This window comes from Mustela erminea, chromosome 9, assembly GCF_009829155.1.
Source record: "Mustela erminea isolate mMusErm1 chromosome 9, mMusErm1.Pri, whole genome shotgun sequence".
Taxonomy (NCBI): domain Eukaryota; kingdom Metazoa; phylum Chordata; class Mammalia; order Carnivora; family Mustelidae; genus Mustela; species Mustela erminea.
The window spans coordinates 106,742,496-106,757,154 of record NC_045622.1 but is presented as its reverse complement, the minus strand read 5'-3'; the positions used below and the strand labels follow the sequence as shown (position 1 = coordinate 106,757,154).

General features: G+C 58.3%; 1 protein-coding gene across 1 annotated transcript; it reads left to right on the top strand.

The window, feature by feature from the left end:
• The first annotated feature begins 2,597 nt into the window (after window positions 1–2,597).
• PYGM (glycogen phosphorylase, muscle associated) lies at window positions 2,598–14,202 on the top strand. Its single transcript, XM_032357214.1, has 20 exons — window positions 2,598–2,930; window positions 3,961–4,062; window positions 4,170–4,248; window positions 4,340–4,443; window positions 4,841–4,972; window positions 6,240–6,351; window positions 6,446–6,528; window positions 7,116–7,259; window positions 7,586–7,678; window positions 7,908–8,054; window positions 8,241–8,404; window positions 8,738–8,852; window positions 9,640–9,741; window positions 10,075–10,222; window positions 10,521–10,579; window positions 10,708–10,849; window positions 11,243–11,450; window positions 13,254–13,388; window positions 13,599–13,665; window positions 13,778–14,202. The coding sequence occupies exons 1-20, from the start codon at window positions 2,688–2,690 to the stop codon at window positions 13,925–13,927; spliced, it is 2,529 nt and encodes an 842-aa protein (XP_032213105.1). The 5' UTR covers window positions 2,598–2,687; the 3' UTR covers window positions 13,928–14,202.
• The last annotated feature ends 457 nt before the right edge of the window (window positions 14,203–14,659 follow it).

Genomic DNA, 14,659 nt, shown 5'->3' with positions numbered 1-14,659 from the left:
AACCTAGTCAGACATAAATAACCTTGTTCAAACTGGTCAAGAGCTTCCAGGGTTCAAGATTGATCTGCCCATGCGGTACTGGGGAGTGAGGGGATTGGAGAGGACATGGGGACACAAGAGGTGGCTCAGTTTGAGCCTTCAAGGTCTCATTGCTAGGCCGGGGCTTGCAAAATAAAAGGAAGGGCCCCAGGGTGTTGTCACCTCTGGAAAAAGCCTGGAAACTGCTTGAGTGGGGGGCACGGACAACAAAGATGGAAGGGCCCCACAAGGGAGGTATTTGGAGAAATCAAAAGTAATTTCTGAGTGCCTGACTGGCTCAGTTGATAGAGCGTGAGACTCCTGATCTCAGGGTGGTGAGTTCAAGCCTACTTTAAAAAAGGAATTTCTGTTTCCTAGTAGAAACAGGCTAAGTCCCAGCTGAGCCGGTCCCTTGAGCACCAAGGAAGGGCGAGCACAGTGCTGAGGCACAGGAAGGGGCATCACAGCCAGCCAGCTGGAAGAAAATTGGATTCATTTGGGGAGTAGGATGAGAATTTGGGAATGGTTTTGGAGCAGGTCTTTACTGGCAGGAAAGTAAACTGGTCGGCAACTAGGGGTCTGTGCAGAGAAGGGCTGTGGGTCCAGGGCGCTGCCGCAGTGAGGGTGTGGGGCGAGAGCACAGGTAGCAGGCCCCAGGGAGCGCTGCACTAAGGAGACTCAGCCTGGCTCAGAACAGCCTCTTGAGAGCAGGTCCAGGCCCAGCAGCCCCAGATGCTAGCCAAGTCCAGAGACCAGCTTCTCGGAGGGTGGGTGACCCTGCAGAGGCACAGCCCTGGCAGGGAGCCCTGAGGACGGGAGCTCGGGAGAGACGAGGGAGCCACCAGACACTCCTGAAATAGAACGTACAAAAGACCAAAAGGAGAAACTGGAAAATACTGAGAAATTTCAAGTATTCTATATTCCCACTACATCTGTGTAGGCACACTTGGGTGTTTTCCTGATCTTTTTTCTCACTTTGAAGCATGGCAGCTATGGGAGATGAACACCATAATGTCGTCTGGGGGCGGGGGAGGGCAGTGCCCCCCCACTAAGACTGTCCCTCCAGGGCTGGGTCTGCTGTGGCTCAGAATGTCCTCCCAAGACTGCTCGGCCTTCCCCGAAACCAGGCTCTCGGTAGCACCCTACAGCTGTCTAGGCCTCTGACCTGCTTCCTTGGTCCTCAGACCAGAACACCCAGTTCCTCTCCACCAGCCCACTGCCCAGGGAGGCCCAGGCATCCTCTGAAATAGCACAAAGCCCTGGGCCCCTTTTGCTCAAAGAACAAAGCAGGAACCAGTCGCCTCCACAAGAGTAGGAGGCAGCCGCTGGAGGAGGCAGGAATTTATATTCTCATTTGAGAGTATAAATTGGATGAAGGCATTCGCGGCCCAGAAAAGTAAAGCAACCTGCTTGAGGTCACACAGCAAATCAGTGCTGGGGCTGGGGCATGAGCAGTGGACTGGGGACAGCCCCATACCTGCCTGGCCATGAAGATGAGTGGGTGGTGGTGTTCAAGTCCCAGGTGCAGAGGCTCCCATTTTACAGGTGAGGTCACAGCTGTGAATCCTGACCCATATGTGGCCCTGAGTGGGAGGGAGGTCTCCAGTGCCACTGGCCGTTTTCAGGAGTTGGTGGAGGATGCTTGTGTATTCTGCCACCGCAGGCCCAGGACTACAGTTCCCAGAGGCCCCTGCTCTAGGCTGGCAGCCCCTAGCCAAAACTGGCCTGTAATCTATCAACCCTCTCAGAAGGTCACTACAGAGCTCCTTGAAGGACAGCAACAGGGGCAACTCTGGGAGGCTCGACTTCGGTGGGGGTGAGGGGAGCAGGAGCCTTGTCCCAGGTGACCTCTTCCATACCACCCCCCGGAACCCAGTGTCCTGGTTCCCCTTCTCTCAGGCGCCCAGTGTCATTTGCTGGCTACTCCTCTTCTGTTCAGCTGACCCTCAGCCCCTGGCCCTTAAGCCTACATGGGGGTGTCGTGGTCCCCAGTGCCACCGCATAGGACCTCTCCTCCCCTGGGGCGCAGCCCTCCCCCCTTCCCTGGGGAGGGCCACCATGGAAGCTTGGCCAGAGGTCTTCTGGATTGGAACTGGCCGGCTTTGGGCAAATGTCTAAAACAGCAGCCAGGCTGCTCCGAGGATGGCTTCGCCTCCTGCTGCCTGTCCCCCCCGACAGCCCTCCTTGGCTTCTCCGGGAGCCCCGAACGAGGCCGCAACCTGGCTTCACTCTTCCTCCACAACCCAAGGAAAGGACCCTTTAGCCTCCTGGTTATAGGCACAGTCCCCGAGCTCCAGAGAAGCCCCAGGCCTCTCAGGGGTGACAGGCAGCTGTACCCAGTCTCTGACCCCGCAAGAGGCAGAGGCGGGGGCAGCGGACCCCAGCGCGCAAGGCCTGCAGGAAGTGGGTCAGCACAGGGCTGTGAATGAGCCAGGCTGCCCGCTCTCCTGGCCCCTTTCCCTTCTCCCCCCCTTGCCCCCAAAATAGCTCCCTGAGCAGCCAGGCCAAGACCCTCCCATCGCAGGGGGAGGCGGGGCGGGCCTCCGGGGAGCCAGGCTTATAAAACCCCAGGCAGCCGGGGGATCTCCACCCCCTGGCTGGAGGCACGGCAGAGGCCGCTTGTCCACCACCCCCCCCCCACCGTCAGTCCGGCCCGCCCTCCCGCAGCCATGTCCCGGCCCCTGTCGGACCAGGACAGGAGGAAGCAAATCAGTGTGCGCGGCCTGGCCGGCGTGGAGAATGTCACCGAGCTCAAGAAGAACTTCAACCGGCACCTGCATTTCACACTCGTGAAGGACCGCAATGTGGCCACCCCCAGAGACTACTACTTCGCGCTGGCCCACACCGTGCGCGACCACCTCGTGGGCCGCTGGATCCGCACGCAGCAGCACTACTACGAGAAGGACCCCAAGGTGCTGCTTGGGGCGCCTGGGGGTGGGGAATGGGCTGTGGGAGGAGCCCAGGGATCTTGGCAAAGCAGCGGCTCTCTGTGGGGTCAGGGGTTTTTGCGGTGAAATAAAGGGGCCTTCCAGGTTGCTGACGTTGGAGGCGCAGGACTGCCAAGGGGAGCTGGGGCTGGGACAACCCCGGGCCAAGAAACCTGGGTAGGGGGTGGCGGGGACAAGTTTGGGGAGCTCAGATCAGGCTGAGCCAGATCAGATCAGAGAGCGGAGGGGCTTCTGGTGGTCGGGAAGATCCCTGCAGCCTGGGTTGGACCTGGAGTGGAAGGCCAGGTCGTTAAATTTGAGAGTGGTGTCCCTGTGCCACCGGTGGGGCTGGTGCGCCACTGCGGACAGCTGGGGTAGTGAGATCAAGTGTCTGCTGGGGTCATGGTAAATGTCAGCAACCCGACACTCCTGGGCAGGGGAGGGGGAGGGCCAGGCGAGTGGGCCAGGGAGGGGACCTAGGAAACCAAGAGGCCAGGCACCCTCAGCATCCTCTGTCCTCTTCTTGGGGCCGAGCCTCGAGGATCAAGGGGAACGGGGGAACCTCAAGGACAGGAGGTGGCCCACTCTAGCCATGAGTGAGTCACAGTGACCTTGAGCAAATGACTGGTTTCTCTGCATCTTGGCCTTCCCCTCTGGCGGAGGACTTGGAGGGGCTTCTCTGCATCCTGACTCCCCTGTGGGTCAAGGGGAGGCTTGTGTGCGCTGGTGGGGGTTCTCACCTCTTCTACGCACCTCAGTCACCGAGGTAGCTAGGGCAGCCCCATTTTCCGGGGCAGGAGACTGAAGCTCAGAGAAGAAAAGCGAAGTGTCCCAAGTCAGAGGAAATGCTAGACCGGAACTTTCCTGATGGGTTTGGAAGCCTGTAATGAAAAGAAAATAAGTGGAGACAGGGCTGGCACATGCTGGGCCTGAGGAGGGGACTTCAGGGGTGAGAGGCCTGGGCAAATGCCACTGGGCTGCCCTGATCCTTCCCCGCACCTGTCTCTCCGGGCAGAGGATCTACTACCTGTCTCTAGAGTTCTACATGGGACGGACACTACAAAACACCATGGTGAACCTGGCCTTGGAGAACGCCTGTGATGAGGCCACCTATCAGGTGTGGAGGGGGCTGGGAGTGGGGCAGGGAGTGGGGCAAGCTGAGGAATTGGGGGATTCACCTGCTGGCCCTTGGCCTTGACCACTGCCACACCCTCCCCCCTCCAGCTGGGCCTGGACATGGAGGAGCTGGAGGAGATTGAGGAGGACGCGGGGCTGGGCAACGGGGGCCTGGGTCGGCTGGCCGGTAAGTAAGTGGGCAGGGTGGCCGGGGAGGGGTGGACAGAAGAGCTGCTTTCTGCCAGGTCCATGACACCCACCTCCCTACAAACCCCTAGCCTGCTTTCTGGACTCCATGGCAACGCTGGGCCTGGCTGCCTACGGCTATGGGATCCGCTATGAGTTTGGGATTTTTAACCAGAAGATCTGCGGGGGCTGGCAGGTGAGCAGCCTTGGGCCCTGGCCTTGTGGGGACCCAGGCATGATGGAGAGGACTCCCACTGGGTCATCCACCTCCAGAGAGATCCAGAACCAAACTCAGCTTTGACAGAAAGCATCCTTGTCCCTTCTCCCTGGCACCCCCTAGCCCCAAAACCTGCTGGTCACTCTTGGAATGGGTGGTCCATGCCTGTGGACATGTTAGACTCCCATACACATGCTGCGTCCCATCGGTTACCCCACCAGTCCAGGGACCCACTCCAGGGCCCTTAATTTACACTTTAGAGAGGGCACACCAGGGCCTGGCTCCTGCCCTACCCACTATCCCCTGTGATGTGAGTCTGGGTCTGAGCCTGGGTCTGACGCTGCCTCCCTTTCTCCCCAACCTGCCTTGGGCTCAGATGGAGGAGGCTGATGACTGGCTTCGCTATGGAAACCCCTGGGAGAAGGCCCGACCTGAATTCACGCTGCCGGTGCACTTCTATGGCCGAGTGGAGCACACCAGCCAGGGGGCCAAGTGGGTGGACACACAGGTGAGGGAGTGGGGGGAGCCCCCAGTGAGAAGAAAGTGGGGAGGAGGCGGCTCTGGAAGAAGTCGAGGAGATACAGGGCAGGAGCCTGGAGGCTCCTGGGCCCAGTGCTATTTAGTGTGGAGGACACTGAGGCTCAGAGAGGTGAAGTGACTTACTCGAGGTCACATAGCTGGAGCCAGGAGAGGCGTGAGTCAGGATCACAGAGGGGCCAGGCCAAGCACAGAGCCCAGGAGGAGGACAGAGACCACTCTGCTCCACCAGGACCCTTCCCCTGACCCAGCTCCTTTCTACCCCACAAGACTCATCCAAGGGTAATCACAGTGTCTTGACTCCTCAGCACCTTAAACCTGGTAGCTTGATGGGGAGCAAAGCAACAGCCCAGAGAAGGGAACAGGGAGAAAATGAAAACCCTGAGAGAGGAATTGACTTGTTCAAGGTCACCCAGGTTAGAGGGAGACCAGAGCCAAACCAGGTGTCTGAATCCCAGGCCTGTCAGTTCTCTCGCGGTGGCTGCAGGTCCTGATGGCTGCACAGAAACCTCTGGGCTTCAGACTCGGGCACCAGTTCCACTGATACGGTTCAGCGGGGGCTCCGGCAGCCTGCCTAGCTCTGTGCTCTTGGGTCAGTCCCTTCCCTCTCTGAGCTGCAGCTTCCGCTCCAATCAGGGGCTCAGTGACTTAGTGCTGGGGAGAAGGGGTGCCACCCCTGGGGGACGTGATGTGCCCCCCGCCCTGTGGTAGCAGGAGCCATTGGCAGCAATTATTGACGATGGCTCATCACGGGAGGTGGGGCTGGCCTTAGTCACCGCCGATTAGCCCTGTGGTCAACCAGGCATAAGCCCTTGGGATGGACTTGACATCTGTGTCTCCTTCAGCCGGGCCCCAGGCTCCTCCAGCCTTCTCATGAGCCCGGGGGTGTCCTCTAGGTTGCGCTCAGGCCAGACGGGCCAACTCATCCCCAATCCCTTCGGGGTGGCCCCCAACAGAGCCCACCTCTGGAATCTGGGCTCTTCACTGCCCCTTGTAACCCTCACAAGCAGTCAGGCAAGATGGGATGGGCGGGTATGGGGAGGTCCTGGGGGGCGTCCTCTACGGACGACATCCAGAGAGGTTCAGAGGCTTGTTCACGGTCACCCCGAGCTGGCACGAGAACCCGGGGTTAGGAGTTGGCAGAGCACAGGGACAAAGACTGGAACTCCAGCTCTCAGAGCCCCACGAGTCGCGTGGCCGAGACCCAGCTCCTGAAACCAAGCCCGACACCCCTGCAGGTGGTGCTGGCCATGCCCTACGACACTCCGGTGCCCGGCTATCGCAACAACATCGTCAACACCATGCGCCTGTGGTCGGCCAAGGCCCCCAATGACTTCAACCTCAAGGACTGTGAGTCCAGCCCCAGCTGCCAGCAGCCCCCCCCCCACCAACCCCGGCCCCCACTCAGCCCCAGCCTGACGCTGTCCCCACTGTCACCCCTTAGTCAACGTCGGTGGCTACATCCAAGCCGTGCTGGACCGAAACCTTGCTGAGAACATCTCGCGTGTCCTGTACCCGAATGACAACGTATGTCACCTCCTGGGCTGCGACAGGAAGCCTGAGGGCCTGGGAGAGGGCGAAGACCGGGAGGGACCGTCTCTGGGAGACCTAGTCACACCCAGGACATATTTTTTGGTTTTTAAGTTTGTTTATTTTATTTTAAGTTTATATTTTAAGTTTGTTTACACCCAATGTGGGGCTTGAACTCGCGACCCAGAGATGGAGAGTCATGTGCTTTTCTGACTGAGCAAGCCATGTGCCCTGCACCCTGGGACCTGTGTGTCCTGTTCCCCTCCCCTACCTCGCCGAGTTCTTTAAGAGGACACCTAAGTCCTGGGGACAGCGAGTTAGGCAGGGCACTTTGGAGGGGCCGCTCTTGACCAGCGATGGCGCTGACAGTACGCTCGGTCCTTGTGTGGCCTCTCCTCCTAACACCGTCCTCCTCACCACTTCTTGGTGGGTGAAAGACCCCTGGGCGCCGGAGGTGCGGTTGTTCACGGCTCATGGGTCTTGGGGAGGACAGGAGCCTCCTGGCCACGCCCACCGCAGCATTAGCAGCACGGCCCCCCAACCACCACCTCAACTTGCTTAGCCTTGCCTTGAACTCTCCCCAGTTCTTTGAGGGGAAGGAGCTGCGTCTGAAGCAGGAGTACTTTGTCGTGGCCGCCACCCTCCAGGACATCATCCGCCGCTTCAAGTCCTCCAAGTTCGGGTGCCGCGACCCTGTGCGCACGAGCTTCGATGCCTTTCCAGACAAGGTGCCAGGGGCCGGGGAGGGCCCCTCTCTACACCTCCCATGAAGTGTGCGACGCCACCTCTCCCCTCCAGTCTCGGCCTGCCCCACTCACTTTGTAGGTGAGGCAGTAGAGGCTGAGGGTGCCCTGCCCAGGATCCTCAATCCATGGGCACATAACCTGAGGACTGTCCCTCTCCTCCTGCCCACAGCTGCCCCTCTGAGGGCTTCTACCCCCAGCTCAGCCCTGGGGCCATGGGGGCCCTTAGAGGGGTGCGCTGAGGGGACAAAGCACAGGGATCATAGCCAAGGTTTGGTTCCCAGACTGACCCCCAGGCCCCCTCGCCACAGGTGGCCATCCAGCTGAATGACACCCACCCCTCCTTGGCCATCCCTGAGCTGATGAGGATCCTGGTGGACCTGGAGCGGCTGGACTGGGACAAGGTAGGCTTTCGGACCCCTCCTCCCCTGCGACTGACCCTCTCTCTGTCCCAGGGTTCCCTTCCTGGTCTGGGAGGTGGAAAAATGCGAGTGCAGACCCCCCGGAACAGAGAGCAGTGTGAGGCCTCGAGGGAGAGTGTCCTAGAACCCAGGCTCCGGGTTGCATGCTGTATGGGGAGAGCCATGGTGGTTAGGCCCTGGGGTTCCTGACTCCCCCAATCCTGCCCATCAGGCCTGGGACGTGACGGTCAGGACCTGCGCCTACACCAACCATACCGTGCTGCCGGAGGCCCTGGAGCGCTGGCCCGTGCATCTCATTGAGACGCTGCTGCCCCGCCACCTCCAGATCATCTATGAGATCAACCAGCGCTTCCTGAATGTGAGCGGAGGAGGCTTGGAGTCGGGTGGGGGCGGATCGAAGGGGAGGCATTGGGGAGGTGGGCTGTGCAGGGCTGCTGCAGGCATCCTGACATTAGCGCGGAGGGCTGTGGGCGGAGCTCTGGGGGCACTGGGCTGGGGACCTGGGTTCCATGTCTGTACCTGAGCTCTGGGCTCTCCCGAACAGCGGGTGGCAGCTGCGTTCCCAGGTGATGTAGACCGGCTGCGGCGCATGTCGCTAGTGGAGGAGGGCGCAGTGAAGCGCATCAACATGGCCCACCTATGCATCGCCGGTTCTCACGCGGTCAATGGTGTGGCTCGCATCCACTCGGAGATCCTCAAGAAGACCATGTGAGACACCTCCCTTCCTCCCCCGGGGCCCGCCCCTCTGGCCCCGCCCCTCCCTCTGGCCCCTCAGTGAGATTCCCGCCTCCCACTGGCCCCACCCTCAACTGGTCCCGCCCCCGGTCCACCTCCATGGTTTACAGGCTCGGCTCCCTTGCTACCTGACCCCGGCCGGCCCTTTGCACAGGTAGCACGGTTTTTTAGAAGGGTCATGACCCCGATGTCCAGAACAGTTCTGTCCCCAAATGGCCTCTCTCAGCAAGAAACCAGGGTAGGGCCTCAGGGAGGAGGCCTTCCTCCCACAGGGACCAGTACTGACCCTCCAACCCCATCCTGCAGCTTCAAGGACTTCTACGAGCTGGAGCCTCATAAGTTCCAGAATAAGACCAACGGCATCACCCCTCGTCGCTGGCTAGTTCTGTGTAACCCTGGGCTGGCAGAGGTCATTGCTGAGGTGAGAGGTCACTGTATGGCCAGGAGGGGTCAACACCGGTCACTGCAGGGATCAGTTGTGTATGGACCAGTCACCGTAGGGGTTCCCTCACCCCCGGAAGGGCTGAAATCTATCCTGCTCTGCGTTCCCCAAACCTGCCATGTGCCTGGAGGAGGGGGACCATTTTCTTTCTTTCTTTTCTTTTTTTAAAGATTATTTATTTATTTGACAGAGAGAGAGAAAAATCACAAGTAGGCAGAAGTAGGCAGAGAGGCAGGCAGAGAGAGAGGGGGAAGCAGGCTCCCTTTTAAGCAGAGAGCCCGATGTGGGGTTCAATCCCAGTCCCCTGAGATCATAACCTGAGCTGCAGGCAGAGGCTTAACCCACTGAGCCACCCAGGTGGGGTGAGGGATGGGGGACCAATTTTTTTGTTTGTGTGAGGTTGCTCTGTGGGCTAGCGGAGGCCTGACTGTGGTCGACAAGGTGGGAGTTCCTAGTCTAATGGAGAAGGTTGTCAGCAGGTCCCATCTGAAGTGAGACCGGCAGGCGGCAGAGACAGTGAGCAGAGCCTCAAGGTCATTGCCCGTCTAAGGACAAGGCCAGGAGGAAGACCTCCTGGGGTCAAGTGGGGTCAGTCATCAGAGGTCAAGGTCCGGAGGGAAGAGGGCTGTGCACACACCAAGACCCTGCTGGGAGGCTCTAGAAAGAGGGGCTATCTGCAGGGGACAGGGCTCCATTGACCTGGAAAGGGACCCCTCGATGAAGGTGGATGCGGCAGGGACAGAGGCCTGACTGCCCTCTCCCACAGCGCATTGGGGAGGACTATATCTCAGACCTGGACCAGCTGCGCAAACTGCTCTCTTTCGTGGATGACGAAGCCTTTATCCGGGATGTGGCCAAAGTGAAGCAGGTAGGCAGGGTGGCCCCCTGGGACGCTCGCCCCGGGGTGGGAGGGAGCGTGCCAGAGGTGCTGCGTGCCTGGTTCCGGGAATGGCCAGTGGAGCCCATCTCTCCTGCAATCTCAGGCTCCTGGTAGAAGTTGCCTGGAGTCCATGGCAGGAAGGCATCATCTGATCGCCCTGGAAGAGTGCTGACATTGATTAGTGATGTCTGCTGTGGGGCAGCCATGGAGAGGGGTGGCTAGTGAGCCTCCCATCCTCTACCTTTCTGGAAAGGAAACGACACTGTGGGGTTTCCTGAGGCTGAGGCCTGTTGGTGAGCTCGTCCCCCTCCCTATCTTCAGGAAAACAAGCTAAAGTTTGCTGCGTACCTAGAGAAGGAATACAAAGTCCATATCAACCCCAACTCGCTCTTCGACATCCAGGTGAAGCGAATCCATGAATATAAACGCCAGCTTCTCAACTGTCTCCACATCATCACCCTGTACAACCGTGAGTGGCAGGGTGTCCCTCTGTCTCTTGGGGCTGCCCTCTGTGTGTACCCCATCCTTCCTGATCCATGTTTCTCTTTCGGCCTTGGGACACCTCTTGGGACATGGGATTATCCCCATTTCATAGATGGGCAAACTGAGGTTCAGAGAGGGGAAAATGGTGGCTCTGAGGTCACATAGCAAATGGTTGCCCAAATCAGGTCTACTGTGTCCTAGCCAGGGCCCAGGCTGGATGGGTGCTGTCCGGAGGTGTCACCCAGAAGGACGACCTGGCCCACTGACCTCTGTTTTCTCCACAGGCATCAAGCAGGATCCCAATAGGTTTGTCGTGCCCCGAACTGTGATGATTGGAGGCAAGGTGAGAAGCCAGGACGCAGACTGCAGCTCTGGTCCTTTGACACCCAGGCTGAGGTTGGCCTGGCTGGGTTGCAGGCTAGGGGGTAGGGGGCCGGGCTGTGGGGCTGAGCCCTGACTGTGCCCCCACAGGCTGCCCCTGGATACCACATGGCCAAGATGATCATCAAACTCATCACAGCCATTGGGGATGTGGTTAACCACGACCCAGTGGTAGGAGACCGCCTCCGTGTGATCTTCCTGGAGAACTACCGAGTCTCACTGGCAGAGAAAGGTGGGGTGCCACCAGAAGGAGGCTCTGATGAGTACAGTGCCAGGAAGAGACATTGGTCACCTGTTCCTAGCCTACTGGCATTTGGAAGAATCTGGAGAGGACAAGGCTCAAATCACAAGGATGGCCCCCTCTCATGGTGGAATTTCAGGCAGATTTGCCCTTCAAGTCACACACACATAGTAGGGTGGGCGCAGGGAGAGAATCCAGGTTAGATCTGAGACGGTCAAGGATCTCCAAGCGGTGACAGGGGGCGGGTGGTAAGAGGGAGACTTGGACAGTGACTTCTGAAGGGTTGGGGTGGGGGTGGTGCTCGGAATCTGGGTAACTCCACAGTCCCCGGCTGAGGTGGGACTATTCCTGTAGCTGAACTAGTCCCCTGCTGTTGCCCCACAGTGATCCCAGCTGCTGACCTGTCCGAGCAGATCTCCACGGCAGGCACTGAGGCCTCAGGCACGGGCAACATGAAGTTCATGCTCAATGGGGCTCTGACTATCGGCACCATGGATGGGGCCAATGTAGAGATGGCAGAAGAGGCGGGAGAAGAGAACTTCTTCATCTTCGGCATGCGGGTGGAGGACGTGGAAAAGCTTGACCAGAGAGGGTATGGTGTGCGGGGGAAGGGCTCCAAAGTTCATGGTCTGTGGGCAGGAGGCACCGAGGTGTGGCTACTGGAGGGTAGGGCTTGGGGGCCAGAGGGCATGCCTGGAAAGGCTGGCCCAGTGTGCGCAAGGTCTCGGTTTTGGCCCTCAGGATTCTGGAGAACTTTTGCGGTAACTTACGTGAGGTTAATCACGTAGGAAAAGAAAGGAGCCACACAGAACTGAAGGCAAAGGCAAAGAAAATTATATCAATCCTAGGATATGATATTATTTCCAGAATTTCTGGAAGTAAATTTCAATTCTGAGCTCCCTGGCAGTGGTGGCAAAAAGGGAAATACAAGCAGAGTACATACAGCAGTGCTTGTGGTCAGAAATGCCATTCTTTGAAGCAGATATTTTCCTGGCTTTACATTTCTTAAAATTTATTTCAAAAATATATTTTTTCCATATCATAAAAGCAAGACATGCTCCCGAATTGGAAACATACAAACTACAAAGAATAAAATAACTGTCATTCATCATCTTGTCATCCATTTTTAAAGCCACAGCTCTTTTTCTACGTACTTACATGTGTGGGGGTATCTGAAAAAGTTGGGACCCACGCCTGTACAATTTTGATGTCATCACATAATTTTGACTCCTGATGTCATTAAATAGTTTGTGAAATATTTTGAATGTCCGCATAGGGCTCCATTGTAACGGAGGTACCATCACTTACTGAACTGGTTCTATAGTGTTGGACATTAAGGTTGATTTCTGCTGTTCATCCTTGTAAATATCACTGCGTTGATCATCCTTTTATACCAATGTCCACATCTTTATTTCCTTAAGATAATGATCAGAGGAGATATTCCTGAGTCAAAAAAAGTATGAGTTCTTTTTTTTTTTTTTTTTTTTTTTTTTTAAAAGTACGAGTTCTTAAGGCTCCTGGTGCATGTTGCCAAATGGCTTTCCAGAAAGTTTCTACCAGTATACACTCCCACCAACTGCTTCTGAGGGCTGGCGTGAACTATGGAAAGGAAATTCCCCTTTTGGGCTTGACTAGGAAGTTCAGACTCTGAAGGAGGGAGACAGGACATGTTTTGAGCAAGACCCAACAGGCTCAGAAGCAGAGTCCCGATGGACGAGTTTTGGCCGTGAGGTGGACCCTGGGTGGCAGGGATGTGGGGGGCGGGCAAAGCGCAGGTGGGGGCGTGGAGGGGCTGACACCGGAACCCCTGAGAAGAGAAGGGCGGTGTCAGCGCTGGGGCGGGGCTTAGGGATGTCCTCTGGCTCCCCGCCCCCTTGTATTTATGGCTTCTGACCCACTGCACCCACTCCCTGGCCTGGGTGGCTGGACGGACGTGCGGAGGGAAGGAAAGCGACGAGGCTGGCCTTGGGGAGGGTTTTGAGCCCAGGTGGCTGAGGGGTCTCGTGCTGCCTCAGAAAGTGGCCCACAGGAGTCAAGCGGGTGCGGGGGCCGGCGATGATGAGCTCAGCTGGACAGTGGGTTTAAGGAGGTTCCCAAGGACGTGCCTGGGGCCTGAAGGCAGGTGGACTTGGGAGAGGGAGGGAGACCAGCCATTCAGGAATGAAACACACAGGTTAGTAGAGGTAGTGTGTGTGGGAGGAAGAGTACTTGGTTTAGGGCCTTGGCTCTGCTGCTCTGCAGGATGAAAAGCTGAGCAGAGAAGGGGGGAGGCCTCCAGGGAAGGACCCCAGAGGCCTGTGGCAGCCCCAGGGAGAGCAGCAGCTGCGGGGCCTGGAGGAGGAGCCAGGAACTCCTTTCCAGGGTGCAGACTGCTCTCCTCCCCACCCCCACCCAGATACAACGCCCAGGAGTACTATGACCGCATTCCTGAGCTTCGGCAGATCATCGAGCAGCTGAGCAGTGGCTTCTTCTCCCCCAAACAGCCAGACCTGTTCAAGGACATCGTCAACATGCTCATGCACCATGACCGGTGAGCGGACAGTCCAGGGAACGTGCAGCAGGAGCTGCCAGGCTGAACCCGGCTTGTGCGCCATGTGGAGAGGCTGTGCAGGGGTCCTGGGCAGTGGGGGCTAGGCTCTTTTGGAAGTAGCTCCATTCTCCTGGCCCCCAGAAGATCACTGGGACAGGATGGGCTTGGCCTTGACTTCCTGGAACTTCCTGCCTCTTTATTCCTTTCTAGGTTTAAAGTCTTTGCAGATTATGAAGACTACATTAAATGCCAGGAGAAAGTCAGTGCCTTGTACAAGGTGAGGCGTCCTGGGCCAGGGGTCGGCCAGGCTTTGGTGGCCCCGGCTGGGCGATGGTGGACGTTGGGGCACCCACTGGCAGGATGAACCAGAGCTCTCTTTTGGCCTGTAGAACCCAAGAGAGTGGACGAGGATGGTGATCCGGAACATAGCCACATCTGGCAAGTTCTCCAGCGACAGAACCATTGCTCAGTACGCCCGGGAGATCTGGGGCGTCGAGCCTTCGCGCAAGCGCCTGCCAGCCCCGGACGAGAGCATCTGAGCCTCCAGACCCCAGACTGGCCCCTGAGTTTGTTTGCAATCCCTTGCGCCAACCCCAGTTCTTCATCTGGAGGGTGGTACTGGAGTTAGATCTCCCAGCCTTTTCCTGGAACCCCCCTATTCACCCCCCCTCGTCGGCATCAAGATCCTAGTGTCCGGCGTGACTAAGGGCACTGCTCCCATCCCGGCCTCTGGCTCCCTGCCCCCTCCTATTTATGGGTCTGACCGACTGCAACCACTCCCCAATAAATTGATTCTCCTTGGGAGCCTCCTTACTCCCCTGTCTGTTGGGAAATATTTTTAGCTCTGGGCAGGCATCACAGCAGCTGCGCAGTCACCACGCCTTACCGACCCCTCCACCCGCAGGTGCGTCCCTTGCGAAGGAGGGGGCAGCCCATGGGGGCGGGGCCCGAAACTCTCCAGCCTCCTTTCGGGAGTCACCTTCCACGCCTCTCTTCCCAGAGCTGTGTCCATACTAGGTCAGCGGCCTGCCTGGCTGGCCGAGGGCGGGGCCTCTCCTGGGTGGGGCCCCCCCGGGCCCGGGAGCTGGGACTCCGGCAGAGGCCTCCGGGACTACCGAGGATCCACGCTGTCCCCCGCAGGACTTAGGAGGGGGAGGAGCCTGTGGGTGGTTGGCGCCTTTTTGACTCCGCCCTTAGCCCCGCCCCATTGCGGTGTTTAAGGGTCTCTAAGCAGGTAGCTACACTTGGTCTAAGGTCGGGGGAGTTAGGGC

Coding starts and splice junctions, on each gene's coding strand:
- PYGM (XM_032357214.1), top strand. CDS start 2,688: ATGTCCCGGCCCCTGTCGGACCAGGACAGGAGGAAGCAAATCAGTGTG. Junction 8,055..8,240: donor TCAACCAGCGCTTCCTGAAT/GTGAGCGGAGGA, acceptor TCTCCCGAACAG/CGGGTGGCAGCTGCGTTCCC. Junction 10,580..10,707: donor CTGTGATGATTGGAGGCAAG/GTGAGAAGCCAG, acceptor GTGCCCCCACAG/GCTGCCCCTGGATACCACAT.